The sequence below is a fragment of the Cebus imitator genome, unplaced genomic scaffold (assembly GCF_001604975.1).
Source record: "Cebus imitator isolate Cc_AM_T3 unplaced genomic scaffold, Cebus_imitator-1.0 Scaffold518, whole genome shotgun sequence".
Classification (NCBI taxonomy): domain Eukaryota; kingdom Metazoa; phylum Chordata; class Mammalia; order Primates; family Cebidae; genus Cebus; species Cebus imitator.
Window position 1 is genome coordinate 1173543 of NW_016107833.1, and position 16244 is coordinate 1189786.

At 39.8% G+C, this 16244-nt stretch overlaps 1 protein-coding gene across 1 annotated transcript in view; it reads right to left on the reverse strand.

Moving 5' to 3' along the window:
* The window catches only part of RAB31 (RAB31, member RAS oncogene family), a 153774-nt gene that overhangs the window by 66456 nt on the left and 71074 nt on the right, over positions 1-16244 (reverse strand). The window contains exon 3 of the mRNA XM_017514167.2: positions 4547-4628. Coding sequence (XP_017369656.1) covers positions 4547-4628 — 82 coding nt within the window. The remainder of the gene's footprint in view (positions 1-4546; positions 4629-16244) is intronic.

Sequence of the window (16244 nt, forward strand, 5' to 3'; positions counted from 1 at the left end):
TCAAAGTGCTTTTACAAGGAGGGCTAAACGCATCAGTACGCACAGGCACTCAGAACAGTGCATGGAATACAGCAAGTCATCAGGGAACATCCGCAAGCAGGAGAAGCAGAAGCATCGCTGACGCTAAGCCAGCTATTTGCAAAAGTGACTTATCATGCTCATTAAAGGCAGCTGCAAAAGCAACTATTTCATAGCCAGAGGTAAAAAGGGAAACAAGAACCTCTCTCTGCTTAAGTTTACATAACAATACAAACAAAAAACTAGCAGATCAACTACAAGTTACACACCCGTACATCAAAAAGTGAGGTCTCTAAGTAGACATTTTTCTTTGAATGAGTCACTTCATTTGAGGAATAGGCAGGCACAGCTGACGGAGTTAAAAGAGGTGCCCCAGGCAGCTGCTTCCCATGCACAGAAGTCTGTACTCTCAATTTAGCAGAAAAATAGAAGACATTCTAATGAGGTTAGCATTTGTAGGTCAGAATATTCATCCTAATTTATTTCTTAAAACTGTTTAAAATGCATTTTTAAAGAAAATATTTTATTTAAATATTTAATATAACTTTAATTAATATTTATTTTAGCATTCTGAAGGTCTTTTAAAGCATGTATTCTAAAGCAGAATTCATAAAAGACAAGATTGATTGATTTGACCCTAACAAACAAGTTTGACCATTAGAAACCTAAAATAGAAATTAAAATATAAATAACAAATGGAGACACTATGTATAATTTAATGTTAAGAGATTCTTACAAATTACCAATGAAAAAAGTGGGTAATGCTATGATTCAATTATTAATATCAGAAATGAAATAGCTAAAAAAATATGAAAAAAGTTTAAAGTCATCAGAAAGCATATACAAATTTCTTAAAGGATTATTTTTTCTTTCTCCTTTTAGTATGTTATAATACTTACTTTGGGTAAAAGTGAAAGAACATTAACAGTGAAACACTGTGGATTCAAATACAGGTGGATCTTACAGTATTTATCAGAGACTCTGAACTAGCAATTCCACATCTACAATTTTAGATTAGGATTATGTGCATATTTTAGCATGCTTCTTTTAGCTTTATTATTATTATTATTATTATTATTATTATTTTATTTCAGTAGATTTTTGGGAAACAGGTGGTGTTTGGTTACATGAGTAAATTCTTTAGTGGTAATTTCTGAGACTTTGGTTCACTTATCACCCAAGCAGTGAATACTGTATGCAATTTGTAGTCTTTTATCCCTCACCCCCACTCCCACCCTTTCCTGCAAATCCCCAAAGTCCACTGTACCATTCTTATGCCATTGCGTCCTCATAGCTTAGCTCTCACTTATGGGTGAGAACATATGATGTTTAGCTTTTTATTCCTGAGTTACTTCACTTAGAATAATGGTCTCCAATCTCATCCAGGTTGCTGCGAATGTCATTATTTTGTTCCTTTTTATGGTTGAGTAGTATTCAGTAGTATTCTATGGTATATATATGTATTTTATTTTTTTCTTTATACAGTCATTGATTGATGGGGATTTGGGCTGGTTCCATATTTTTGCAATTGCAAATTGTGCTGCAATAAACATGGATGTGTAAGTATCTTTTCTGTGTAATGACTTCTTTTCCTTTGCATAGATGCACAGGAGTGGGATTGCTGAATCAAATAGTAGATCTACTTTTAGTTCTTTAAGGAATCTCCATACTGTTTTCCATAGTGGTTGTACTAGTTTACAATCCCATCAAGAGTGTAAAAGTGTTCCCTTTTCACCACATCCACGCCAACATCTATTATATTTTAGTATTTTGATTATGGTTGTTCTGTTCATTGGCCATTTGTATAAATTCTTTTGAGAAGTGTCTATTCATGTCCTTATCCCACATTTTGATGGGATTGTTTGTTTTGTTCTTGCTGATTTTGTTGAGTTCCATGTAGATACTGGATATTAGTCCTTTGTCAGATGTACAGACTGTGAAGATTTGCTCCCACTCGGTGGGTTGTCTGTTTACTCTACTGATTATTTCTTTTGCTGTGCAGAAACTTTTTAGTTTAATTAAGTCCCATCTATTTCTTTTTTGTTGTTGTTACATTTGCTTTTGGGTTCTTGGTCATGAAGTATTTGCCTGTCTAGAAGGGCTTCTTCAGTGTTATCTTCTAGAATTTTTATGGTTTCAGGTCTTAGATTTAAGTCTTTGATCAATCTTGGTTGATTTGTTATAGGGTAAGAGATGATAATCCAGTTTCATTCTTCTATATGTGGCTTACCAATTATCCCAGCACCATTTGTTGAATAGGATGTCCATTCCCCACTTTATATTTTTGTTTGTTTTGTCAAAGATCAGTTGACTGTAAGTATTTGACTTTATTTCTGGGTTCTCTATTCTGTTCCATTGGTTTATATGCCTATTTTTATACCAGTACCATGCTGTTTTGGTGACTATGGCCTTATAATATAGTTTAAATTAGGGTAATGTGATGCCTTCAGATTTGTTCTTTTTGCTTAGTCTTGCTTTGGCTATGTGGGCTCTTTTTTGGTTCCATATGAATTTTGGGACTGTTTTTTTCTAGTTCTGTGAAGAATGACAGTGGTATTTTGACGGGGATTGCATTGAATTTGTAGATTGCTTTTGGTAATATGTTCATTTTCACAATATTGATTCTACTCATCCATGAGCATGAGATGTGTTTCCATTTGTTTGTGTCTGTGTCTATGATTTCTCTCAGCAGTGTTTTTAAAATGTCTTAATCTACAAATATGAGAATTTTTGTTTTAAAAGGGAATTTAAATAAAATGAAAATTATATAAACTGCCACTTGATTAATTAGGAGACGATAATGAAAATTACAGATTATCCTGAATCCTGGATTCTTCCTTTTAGAGAAAGAGACAATAAACAGGTCAATAATTGAATTAAGTCCAGGAGCAGTAGCTCACACCTGTAATCCCAGCACTTTGAAAGGTCAAGGCAGGAGGGCCAATTGAGCCCAGGAGTTCAAGATCAGCCTGGACAACATAGAAAGACTTTGTCTCTACACAAAAAATTTTTAAAAATTTAGCCCAGTGTGGTGATGAGCACCTGTGGTCCCTGCTACTCAAGAGGCTGAGGTGAGAGGATCCCTTGAGCCCAGATGGCTGAGGCTGCAGTGAGCTGTTCTTGCGCCACTGCACTCCAGCCTGGGTGACAGAGCAAGACCCTGTCTCAAACAAAAAGTGAATTAAATAATATGTTAGAAGATAATAAGAACTGTGGAGAAAAGTGAAGCAGGAAGTGAGTGGAGTAGGGCAAGGAGGTGGTAACATTTTAGACAGGGAGGTAGAAAAGGTAACATTTGAGTTTGAATCAGACAAGGGAAAATTCTACCAATTTTACTGCATAATCATCAACTCTGATAATTTTGATCAGGCTAACAGCTCTTGGCTAAGACAAGGTATTGCTTATCTCTGCTTGGCTATCTGTTTCAACTTTTATATTATGGCTGACACCTGTAATCCCAGCACTTTGGGAGGCCAAGGTGGGAGGATCACTTGAGACCAGAAGTTCAAGACCAACCTGGACAACATAATGAGACCCCTGCTCTACAAAAGAAAAATAAATCAGCCAGGTGCAGTGGCTTGTGCCCAGAGTCTCAGCTACTCAGGAAGCTGAGGCAGGAGGATCCCTTGAGCCCAGGAGATCAAGGGTGCAGTGAGCCATGATTGCACCACTGCGCTCCAGCCTGGAAAGCACAATACGGTATAGCAACTTTTATAATATATGTTCTAGTTATTATGCAAGTATTCCATGATACTGTGTTAGTATTCATCCTTTCCCTTTTTCGAATCTAAAGTCATGACCTTTTAAAATATATAGTCTTCTCTGTAAGTATTTCCAGCATATAGAGAGAATTAGGAGTAAGAGAGAAGTCACCTGCTGTTTTTGATAACAAAGCATCATCCATTTGACCCATTTTTCCAGTAAGAGACTCCAGATTTTCCCGGGGGCGCTAAGCCTACCTGACTTCTAGACAACGGGGTTCAGGTGGGGCTGACAGCAGCCCCTGCCTCTAGAGGGGTCAGAGTAGTGCCAAGTCCCACCAGTAGGGGCACCAAATCCCCCAGAACACTGTACCACCCGAAGTTCAGGAGAGGCCATGGGGCCTACGGCAGGCCAGTGAGAACTCAGAGGCACTAAGGTGTATGTTACCACTTGCAGAAGAGGTGCATGCTCACCTGGTAGTTGATAAAAAGGCTGAAAGTAGGTTTAGATATGCTTTTGGGACCAGAGTGAGAATGAGTCTGCCTAAAAATGAATCGAATCAAGGGTGCAACCAGAAATGCACTAAATGGAAAGAAACGGAAATAAAGATGGGCTCCTCTCACTACACATTTGGGGGACCTGAACTCAGCTCCGCCTCACCCTAGGTACCCCCTTAGACTTTTCACATAGCTAATGAGTACATTTCCTTTTTGCTTACATCATTTCAAGCTAGGTTTCTGTCACCTGCAACCAAAGTCTTGTCTAATGCAAACAAACCAGAAGCTGATCTTTTCACTGGAAAGCCAAAAAAACAGCATCTACTCACCCGTTCCTGACCAGCAGTGTCCCAGATGAGGAACTTGTGAAGTTCATTTCCACAAGGCACAGTTTTGGTCATAAAAGATGCCCTGAAAAAGAGAGTCAACATCTTCACATTATTGCATTGTTTCTTTACAAAGATTCACGAGTCAAGTTAAATGCTACACCTCAGCAGAACCCCAAAAGGCCCTGGTCCTTGGAAACCACTAAGAGGAGAAAAGGGCTAGAAGACTCATGACACCCAAAAGAAAATATTCTGCATTTTCTGTTAGTCCACCTGGGGGCTTTGAAACAGAACAAAACAAAAGAGGCATTCAAAAGCCTGTGTTTCTGGCCAGGTGTGGTGGCTCACACCTGCAATACCAGCACTTTGGGAGGCCGAGGAGGGCGGATCACGAGGTCAGGAGTTCAAGACCAGCCTGGCCAACATGGTGAAACCCAATCTCTGCTGAAAATATAAAAATTTAGCTGGACGTGGTGGCAGGTGCCTGTAGTCCCAGCTATTCGGGAGGCTGAAGCAGGAGAATCACTTGAACCCAGGAGGTGGAGGTTGCAGTGAGCTGAGATTGCACCACTGCACTCCAGCCCGGGTGACAGTATAAGACTTTGTCTCAAAAAAATAAAGTAAAAAAAAATAATAATAATAACACAAAAATTAGTCGTGCGTGGTGGTGGGCACCTATAGTCCCAGTTACTCGGGAGGCTGAGGCAGGAGAATCACTTGAACCCAGGAGGCGTGGGCTGCAGTGAGCCAAAATATCACCACTGCACTCTGGCGTGGGTGATAGAGCAAGACTCTGTCTCAAAAACAAACAAAGAAAAGACTCTGTTTCTAAAACCAGTTAGCTTCAATTATTCAAATACCCCCAGATCTCAGAAAAGAATACAACCTTGGATTTAAAAAACTTATTACAATAATTAAGAGTGAAAATGGCAGCTTACCAGCTTACCATAAATGTTGGCATGTTATGGTTTTGGCCTTAAAATGGCACAAAAAAAATGTTGCCTTAACATATTTGCTATGCTGTTAAGAATCCAACACTAGTAGCAACTAATAGAATGCTACATCTAAGTCCCAACCTGCTTGCATAAATGGAAGGGTGAAGATTGGCAGCCTAACACATATTTATGTTTTCTCTATAAAAAAGGAAGGATTTTTTTCCTCCCTTCTGAGTCGAAAAAGAAAGGATTTTAAAGCTTCAGTAGATCATGAAACACTCAGTATTTTCTTTTTTGCATATTTCCTCTGAAAAAGCATTTTCTTTGTACACATGAAGGGTATACAAATACAAAGAATGTTCAATAGTCTTGACTTTTATGAGACAAAGTTTCCTATTCATTAAAAAACTGTAAGCATCCCCAATAGTGGGACAACCTGCTATGAGAGCCTCCTGAAGTGATGGAATAAGTAGATACATCACTTATACAGCGTTCTGACCACAAATGTTTAGTCTGAATTTAATTGTAAGAAAACAATCAGGCAAATGTAGAATGTGAAACATTCTGTAAGGCAAGCTGGCCTGAATGCTTCAAATAAGTCAATGTCAAGGACAGCTTGAGCCCAGGAGTTTGAGGCTGTAGTAAAGAGCCAATATTGCCCCAGTGCACTCCACTCTGGGTGACAGAGCGAGACCCTGTACCCCTCACCCCCCAATTTTAAGGACAATTGAAAATTTTTAAATTCATACTATATGCAAGATATTATGATTAATTCAAATTAATTTTCTAGGTATGATCATGCTGTCCTCATTATGTTCTTATTCTTAGGAGGTGAACCCTGGGGTTTTAGGGATAAAGAGTCAGGGGTTCTTTCCCTTACTTTCAAATGGTCCAGCCTGGTCCACTAGCATCATCACAGTAATATTTCCTCAGCCTCTAAATTTTCTAAGAATAAGAGGCCAAATACAGAAGTCTCAAGTAGAAAAGTCTACTGTAATTCCCACAGTATCCCCACAACAAACCAAAGGTTAATAATAGTTAGAGAGTTCTAATTGTCAACCTACAGTTGCACTAAGTTGAAATTCTAAGTATTCTAAGTGATAAGATCCAGTATTATTAAAGCCACATCTACATCTATTCCTTTATTTCTTTAAAAGTTTTTAAAATGTATATCCAGACTACTAGGTAGAGCCAATAAATTCCAAAAATATTAATATCTTTATTACTTTTCCCATTTCAAAAGCAACATATGTATTTCATTAAAAAGAAACTCAAAAAATGAAAAGGAAATAAAAACCAACCATATTTCACCACCCAGTCATAATCACTGCTAATAAATTGGTATATGTCCTTCCCAATTATTTTTATACAACTTTTAAAATGGGATTATTCATTCAGTTCTTGTTTTCCTTCTATTTTTAGCTGATAATAATCATGCATCTTATGGGATGCAGAGTGATATGTACATATATGTATGTAATGTATAATAATCAAATCAGGGTAATTAGCATATTCATCATCTTGAACATTTATCATTCCTTGGTGTCGTGAACATCCAAAATCCTGTCTTCTAGATTTTCGAAAATGTACACTAAAATATTGTAGCCATAATCATCCTACAGTGCTACAGAACACTAGAACATTTTTCTCTCATCTAGCTATAACTTTGTTAAACAAACTCTCCCTATCCTTCCCTCCCCGAACACTTACCAGCTTCTAATAACCACAATTCTACTATACTTCTACGAACATTTTTTTTTTTTTTTGCTCTCGCATATGAGTGAGAACATGCAGTATATATCTTTCTGTGCCTGGCTTATTTCACTTAACATAATGTCCTCCAGGTTCATCCATGTTGTATGAACGACAGGATTTCATTCTTTTTTATGGCTTAATAGTATTCCAGTGTACATGTATGTCACATTTTCTTTATCCATTCATTGGTTTTTGTTTTTGTTTTGTTTTTTTGAGATAGAGTCTCACTCTGCCACCCAGGCTAGAGTGCAGTGGTAAAGTCTCAGCTCACTGTGACCTCTGCCTCCCAGGTTCATGTGATTCTCCTGCCTCAGCCTCCCAAGTAGCTGAGATTACAGGCGTGTGCCACCACACCCAGCTAATTTTTGTGTTTTTCTTTAGTAGATTCGGTTTCACAATGTTGACCAGGTTGGTCTCAAACTCCTGACCTCAGGTGATCCACCCTTCTCAGCCTCCCAAAGTGCTGGGATTACAGGTGTGAGTCACTGTGCCAGCCTCCATTCATTTGTTGATGGACACTTGGGTTGATTCCGTATCTTGGCTGTTGTGAACAGTGCAGCAATAAATCTGTGAGTGTGGGTATTCCTTTGATATACTGATTCCCTCTCCTTTGCATAAATACCCTGTAGTAGAACTGCTGGACTGTAAGGCTGTCCTATTTTTAGCTTTTCTGGGAAACCTCCATGCTGTCTTCCATAATGGCTGTACTAATGCACACAGTGTTTAATTTACCAACAGAGCACAAGAATTTCCTTTTCTCTTCATTCTTTCCAGCATTTACTTTTTTTTTTTAAATTGTTAATGATAGCCATTCTAACTGGAGAGAGATGATATCTCTCTGTAGTTTTAATTTGCATTTCCCTGATAATTAGTGATGTTGAGCATTTTTCCATCTAAGTATATGGCCATTTGTATGTCTTCTTTTTAGAAACGTCCATTCAGATTCCTTGCCAATTTTAAATCATTTTACTTGGGTTTTCTTTGCTGTTGAGTTGTTTGAGTTCCTTGCATATTCTGGATTTTAGTCTCTTGTATTTCAAAGCTCAAGTTGAAAATACGTAGTAAAGTAGCCTTTTCGAGACACTTCAAATAACTGAAGAAAATATTTTATAACCTCTTCAAAGGTAACTGGCCACTGCCCAATATCCTGGTACCTTTGATAGACACCATGTTATGAGTTTTAACATGTTTTGACTTGTAATTGTTCTGCAGTGTGAAATATCGAAAGTTAATCTCAGAGAACTAAAGACTGAGTCATTCTTCATCTGACTCCTCTGATGTTCTACAGTTTTGATCCTTGGGTGACAGCCTCAGCAGGCACATTACATTTCTCTGGTTTCATTAAAAATGCTTATTTCCATGCTTAGTGAGTGTAAATCTGTATAAAGCCTCTGCTACATACATTACGATTATATAATTTTTCTTTAGTATGGACTCTCTGATGTCAATTAATGCTTGAACTCATGATGAAGGGTTTGCCATACTCATTGTGTTTGTAAGGATTCTCCCAAGAATGAATTATTGGATGTTGTGGGAGAAGTGAATTGTGCATGAAGACCTTGCCACACTCATTTCATTTGTAAGGCTTCTCTCCAGTATGGATCACCTGATGGTAAGTACTGACTGCACATTGAAGGCTTTGCCATGCTCATTACACTTGTAAGATTCATCTCCGGTACGAATTCACCAATGTCTTGTAAGATGTGAATTGTGACCGAAAACCTTGTCACATTCATTACATTTGTAGAGTTTCTCTCCAGTATAAACTCTCTCCAGTGATGTGCAAGGTTTATTTTTGACTAATAACCTTGCTACATAAATCACATGTATGTCATTTCTCTCTGGAATGGGTTATCTAATATACAGCATAGAGTGAGTCATATAATTAAAGGTTTTGCCACACTCATTACACTTGTAAGGTTTTTCCTAATGTGTGCTTTCTGTTCTTGTATAAGGAAAAATAGATTATGTTAAGTCCCATATTTGTTAGAAATATGGATTTGGGTTTAGAAGGAATTCTTTGGAGTGGTGAAACTGAGGGACCATTGCTGATAGACTTTTCAACTTGATGACATTCATAAATTTTGTCTTTGGCTTCAAATAGCTGCATTTCAGGTGGATATGACTGAAAGCTTAATCCAAGCTGATTTTTAGTGCCTGCATCCCTTCTACCATGTTTGTCTCTTCTACTAGTGAGATTTTTTTAGGCACTCTGGTAATGCTTTCACTTCTCCACTGACACTCAAAGTACCGTCTATTTTTCTGGATTTCCCTGAAGTAAAAGTTTCCAACGTCGTGACTTCGTGTCTTTCCAATGACAGTGTGTGGAGTATTTCTCCTGTATTACTTTTCTTTTTGGAAAATAGTTCCTTGATTGCACATTTACTAAAGATATCCCTTAGAGAAAAGGAAGCAGAGAGTTCCCAGAAGCCAGATGTATACGGGATAACTCTCTCGAACCATGTTTTTCCTCTGCTCTCACACCACAACAACCATCAACACAGAAGAGGACTTCTATGACCAAATCTGTAGCAGTTTCTCCCCACCATCAGCAGCAGGCACCAACTAGACGTCCTCCAATTTAATTCTGACACTCTCCCCCTGGAGATGCTGTCAGATCCCACAGGTTAAGGGCTCAGTCTCCAAGACTGCCCCTCCACAGACACCAGTCCCGAGTCTGGGCCTCTAGAACTTCTGATCGACAGGCTTCAGGTTGGGGTTCCCACCGACCCTTCTTTGGGTTTGATTAATTTGCTACAGCGGCTCACAGAACCCAAGGAAACACTTGCTTATAGTGACCAGTTTCTCATAAAGGATATTGTAAAGGATACAGATGAAGAGATGCACAGGGAAAGGTAAGCGGGAAGGGGACACAGAGCCACCATGCCCTCCCTGGGCACCACTCTCCAGGAACCTCAGGTCTCCAGAAGCTTCCCAAACCCTGTTTTTTTTTTTTGAGTTTTTAGTGGAGGCTTCATAACACAGACATTCTCATTGTTTTTTTCTTTTCTTTTCTTTTTTTTTTTTTTTTAAGGCAGAGACTAACTCTGTCGCTCAGGCTGCAGTGCAATCACATAATCGCGTGATCTCAGCTCACTGCAAACTCCACCTCCTGGGTTCAAGCAATTCTCCTGCTTCAGCCTCCCGAGTAGCAGGGATTACAGGGATGCATCATCACACGAGGCTAATTTTTGCAATTTTAGTAGAGAAGGTTTTTCACCATGTTGGTCAGGTTGGTCTCAAACCCCTGACCTCTAGTGATCCACCCACCTCGGCTTCCCAAAGAGCTGGGATTACAGGCATGAGCCACTGCACCCAGCCTTCATAGGCATTCTTAACAATCTTGTAGATATGTGATTGGACAAAAAGTGCATGATCAAAACCCAGCAAGCCCTGTGTGTTCAGGCTCTTCTTGGCCTCTCTGTGTAGCATTCCCTCCTCTAGCAAATGGGGCAGGACTCTATTTGGAAGAACTCGAGATCAGATTAGAGTCTTGCCTTGGGCAGGTAAAAGGAGGACAGGAGAAGGTAAGACAGCGATTCTATTTTCCAAGGCCTAAAGTGCCCCAAGATTATAAGAAGGGCTTGGGAGTCAGAAGCCAGGAACCATAGGTGAAAACCTATATATATGAAAAGATAACGTATGTATCATGACATCCTACCAGATGAAAGCTGTCCATCATGATAAGATCTCTCCATGTGTTTCTGTTGGAGCTGCAGCACCACTCTGATTACACCTTTGATACGTTTCCACTCTTTTCTCTTTCTTGCTATTTTCACTTGACTCTCCACTGTCCACGGGTCTTTCCCTTGCTCCATCATGAAGATAATAGTTGGGTCAGGAAGAGAATTTCCTGCTATGGTGACCAGGTTCTTGTAGCTCTCCAACATCACGTCCCTCTATAGAGGCTACTGTGCAGGGTCCAAGTATTCCCACTCATCCTAAGAGAATTTACAGCCACACCCCTGAAAGCCCAGCATCCCTGAGTAAGAACTGTTCCTGACTCTTTTTCTTTCCTCTTCTTCCTCTTTCAGGCATCTTCCCAAATAATACCAGTTTTTATGTCAATCACACTGTGGTGTGACCACCCCATGTGATCTGCTTCCGAGTTTGTGGGAAACTATTTTAATACAACTTTTACTCTGAAAATTGATCATACTCTATCCAAATTTTGCTTTTCCTCAACTTTATATATCCTGAAAATCTTTCCATTTCTATGAATATAGATCAGTATCATCTAAAATCAGCTGGATGCAGTGGCTCACATCTGTAATCCCAGCACTTTGGGAGGCCAAGGTGGGCAGATCACTTGAGCTCAGGAGTTTGAGACCAGCCTGGCCAACATGGCAAAACCCCATCTCTACTAAAAATACAAAATTAGCCAGGTATGGTGGTGCATGCCTGTAATCCTGGCTACTTGGAGAGGGGGCTGAGGCAAGAGAATTGCTTGAACCTAGGAGGCAGAGGTTATGGTGAGCCGAGATCGCACCACTGCACTCCAGCCTGGGTGACAGGGCAAGGCAAGGCTCCATCTCAAAAAAAAAAAAAAATCAACTAAAATCTTTCCATTTCTATGAATATAGATCAATATTATCTAAAATGACTGAAGATCATACACCATGTTACGGAATTATTCAATACTTGAATGATGGACATTTTGGTTACCTATGGCTCACTATTATGATAATGATTCCATGAATATCCTTGTACTTACATCTTTGTGTCCCTGTACAACTATATCTTTAGATTTAATTTTTTAAAAGTAGAGCCAGACAACAAAAGAAAAAAAAAGTAGAGCTGGGTATGGTTGCTGACACCTATAATCTCAGCACTTTGGGAGGCCAAGGTGGGAGGATCCCTTGAGGCCAGGAGTTCAAGAACAGCCTGGGCAACATAGCGAGACCCCTTGCTCTACAAAAGAAAAAAAAAGCAGCCAAGTGCAGTGGCTTGTGCCTGTAGTCCCAGCTACTCAAGAAGCTGAGGCAGGAGGATCCCTTGAGCCCAGGAGGTCAAAGGTACAGTGAGCCATGATTGTGCCACTGCACTCCAACCTGGGCAACACAGCAAGACTCTGTCTCTATAAATAAATAAGTAAATAAATAAATAAATAAATAAAATAGATACACTCCACTTTTGCTACATGTGCCAAACTTAGGTTGTACCAACCTACATGTCCATAGTGGTGTATGAGATGGCCTTTTCCTCAATCATTATTAATCTTTCAAATCTCTTTTTGTATTCACTATGCTTATCACAAGTTTAAACATCATTTTAACATTTATTGTTCGCTTGTATTTTTCTTTGTAAAGGAACTTTTCTCTAGTTCATGACCTTTGCCCACTTTTCAACTGGGGTCATCATCCTTCTCTTATTCATTTTTTGAGTATTTTCTACTAACCTTTTGTAGTAATATATTTTAAATAATATTTTCCAGTTTAACATTTGCCCTTAACTCTGTTTGTGGATTTTTTTTCCATAAACTCATTTGAAAATTTTATTGGACAACTCCATCAAAATTTTGTTTTTGTGCATTTTGTTTTTATTTTCACTTTTGATGGTAGCCAGATTTTCATGTATTCTTCAATATATTCTAGGTGCTGGGATAAATAATACAACAACCCGACCCTTAAAACATTCCCCTTAGGGTTAGAAAACAAAGTTCATGCCTTTAAAATCTTAGGAAAAAATATAAAATATCCAGTCCAACCCCCTCATAGTACAGGTAAGGCAGGAAACCCTAATCTCAGAAGACTGCTTGGTTCCTGGTGAAAGAAGTCTAGCAGTACAACCAGGAAGAGGAAGCAGAGGCCCTTGCTGCCAGGCTCAATTAAACAGCCCATAAAGCCCCTGGTTTCCTGTTCTGTGAAATGGGGCCAATACCTACTCTGCATTAAATAGAAGGTGTTTGCAGGGACAAATAGGGAAATGGATACCTGTGAAATTCCCCTTGGTTCACAGCGAGCTGTGAAGAGCAACTTTAATAGTAGCAGGAAGGTACACCTCACACACACATCCCTCTGTGCTCCTGATCTCTTGCCACTAGGAAAAAGACTCTCAGTATTTGAAATGAGGACCATGACAATCATGGCTTTTTTTTTGGTTAACTGAGGTTTGTTGTTGGATTTTAAGTCTTTGCTAGCTTTTGATCTTAAGAACTTCATCCAGCGTAGGCAACAATACAGTAGGACTTCATTTCCACAAAAATTAAAACATTTAATTAAAAACAAAAATTTAAAAATAGCCAGGTGTGGTGGCTCACACCTGTGGTCTCAACTACTCAGGAGGCCAACGTAGAAGGATTGCTTAAGCCTGGGAGGTAGAGGCTGCAGTGAGCCATGATCGCATCACTGCACTCCAGCCTGGATGACAGAGCAAGACCCTGTCTCAAAAAACCAACCAAACAAACAAGAACCTCAGGCATCTTTTCTTCTGTATAGATTACCCTCAAAAATGGTGGAGGGGGCGCACTGGCCTGCTAAACTGACTTCATTATCTGTGGAAACCAAAATCTGGCAGAGAAGTAACATAATCTCCTTACAAAAGTTGAACTAAAAGGGAGACACACACATACACACACACACACTCAAGATGTCGATGCAATCTGCTTCAATAGCAGAGCCAAGGTTTTTCAGAGTGAATCAGAGAGGCCCTAAGAATTAACTCTTTTAATGCTGAAGCAATGGCATTTTATAGCCTATGGCCTTTTACGAAAGGTCGTGTGATTCCAGTAGGAAGAACAAGGGCGGGCTTTGAGAGTGGACTCACTTGGTGTGAGCCATGAGAGTGCTGCTCACAGGCTGTGTGCACCTAGGCAAGTCCGCTAACCAGCCTGGGCTTGGGGGTGGCCAGCAGGGTTACTGCCAAGCAGGCAGTGCTGGGGCCAGGAACTGAAATGTCTACAGCCCAGGAAGGACATATAAATGGGTGAAGCGGGCCAGGTGTGAATGTTAATACTGAGGAACATAATAGTAATAATACCTAGCAGGAATGGTGTGAACGGGGGAGGCCTGGCCTCCCATGCGGAGCGCCACCAGCTGGCTCCTGCCACATGGGAATGGGCACCAGGGCTCCAAACCCACTGATTTTTTTCAAAAGAAGCCAGGAATGTAAGTTTATTACGTGAAAGTCTTCTGATTCTTCACTGTTGGCTTAAAGTCTTTAGAGCACTGTGAAGGCCGAACAAAACAAATCTATTAATATAAATCAGTTCCTCAGCCCACCGAATCTACCAGCCTTTGGAAAAGCACTCAAACATTTTAAAAGTTTTCCATTTCTGCCACCTTCCAGGAAAACTGTATGTGTCATTTAGAACGTGTTCCCATTTGCTTTATTTTTCTGCAACCGGGGTTTTAAAACATTTTCTCAGAGTTCCAGAGGGGAAATTTTCATCAATTTTTAATCGGCAAGTTAAATTACAGCAGCAAGACAAGACACAAGGGTGGAGGGGCTGAGCCTGACACTGACTCCAGAGAAAAAGCAAGGAAGGAGGCAGAAATCGGAACAGGGCTGGGCACAGCGGCTCACTCCTGTAATCTCCTTTGGGAGGCCAAGTTGGGAGGATCACCTGAGGTCAGGAGCTCAAGACCAGCCTGGCCAACATGGTGAAACTCTGACTCTACTAAAAACACAAAAATTAGCAGGGCGTGGTGGTGCATGCCTATAGTCCCAGCTACTTGGGAGGCTGAGGCAGGAGAATTGCTTGAACCTGGAAGGTAGAAGTTGCAATGACCCAAGATCATGTCACTGCACTCCAGCCTGGGCAACAGAGAAGACTCCATCTCAAGTAGCCTCCCAAGTAGCTAGGACTACAGGCGCGTGCCACTGCACTGAATTAATTTTTGTATTTTTTTTTATATAGAGACGGAGTTTCACCCTGTTGCCCAAGCTGATCTTGAACTCCTGGGCTCAAACGATCCACCCACCTCGGCCTCCCAAAGGACTGGGATTACAGGCAGGAGCCACCATGCCTAGTCAAACATGAATTTTTATAATCAAAAGGATTAGACTTTAATCTTGTCTGTGTCACAGTTAAAGTTGAGTCACCTGTCTAAGCCCCTATTTCACAACTGTCTGCTTCTATTGAGGTCCCTTTGGTTGCAAGACTCAGAAACCCAACCAGCCTGGCTTAAGCCCAAAGGAAGGGTGAGGTGAGAGTTGTGACATTCAGCAAATAAAAATACAGGATGCCAGCTCAATTTGAATTTCAGATAAAGAACTAACAAATTTTTAGTATATGCATGTCCCAAATATTGCACAGTGCATACTTGTATTATACCCTAATTGCAGCCTGCAACTTAATAACAAGTTAACAGTCATCGCTTGGCAGCCTGACTCAGTTTCCCAGAGGCTGGCAACCAGCCATGAAAAAGAGTAAGGAGGACCTAAGTGGACAGGGAATGTATGTTGTGGATTGTTAGGTAAAGTGTGATACATTTTAATTTTTAGAAATTATCTACTTGTACACCTGCATGTCCACAGAAAGTACTTATAAGAAATATGTTAAATAGTGCTTATAAGAAATATGTTAAACTTTGGACTCTAAATATTGGTTATGTAAACTGAAGAATAAGGGATTGAAAAGCTAGTAAAATCCTCTGACTTCACTTTTTATTTTATATATTTCTGCATAGTATAAAATTTTTCATAATTTTTAAAACTAAGGTATAATTTTTAAACTAATAACAGCTTTTTTAGAGCACTTTTCATTTACAGAAAAAAACTGAGCAGAAAGTGCAGAGAGTTTCAGACCGCTGACCCTGGAACCTGGGTTTGAATGGCATGGGCCCACTTCTAAGTCGATCTCCTCTGTCTCCCACCCTCAAGGCAGCAAGGCCAACCCCTCCTCTTCCTGCTTCTCCTAAGCCTACTCAGTGTGAAGACGACACGGATGAAGACCTTTATGATGGTCCACCTCCACTTAATGAATAGTAAATGTATTTTCTCTTCCTTATGATTTTCTTAGTAATGTTTTCTTTTATGTAGCTTACTTTATTGTAAGAATACAGTATATA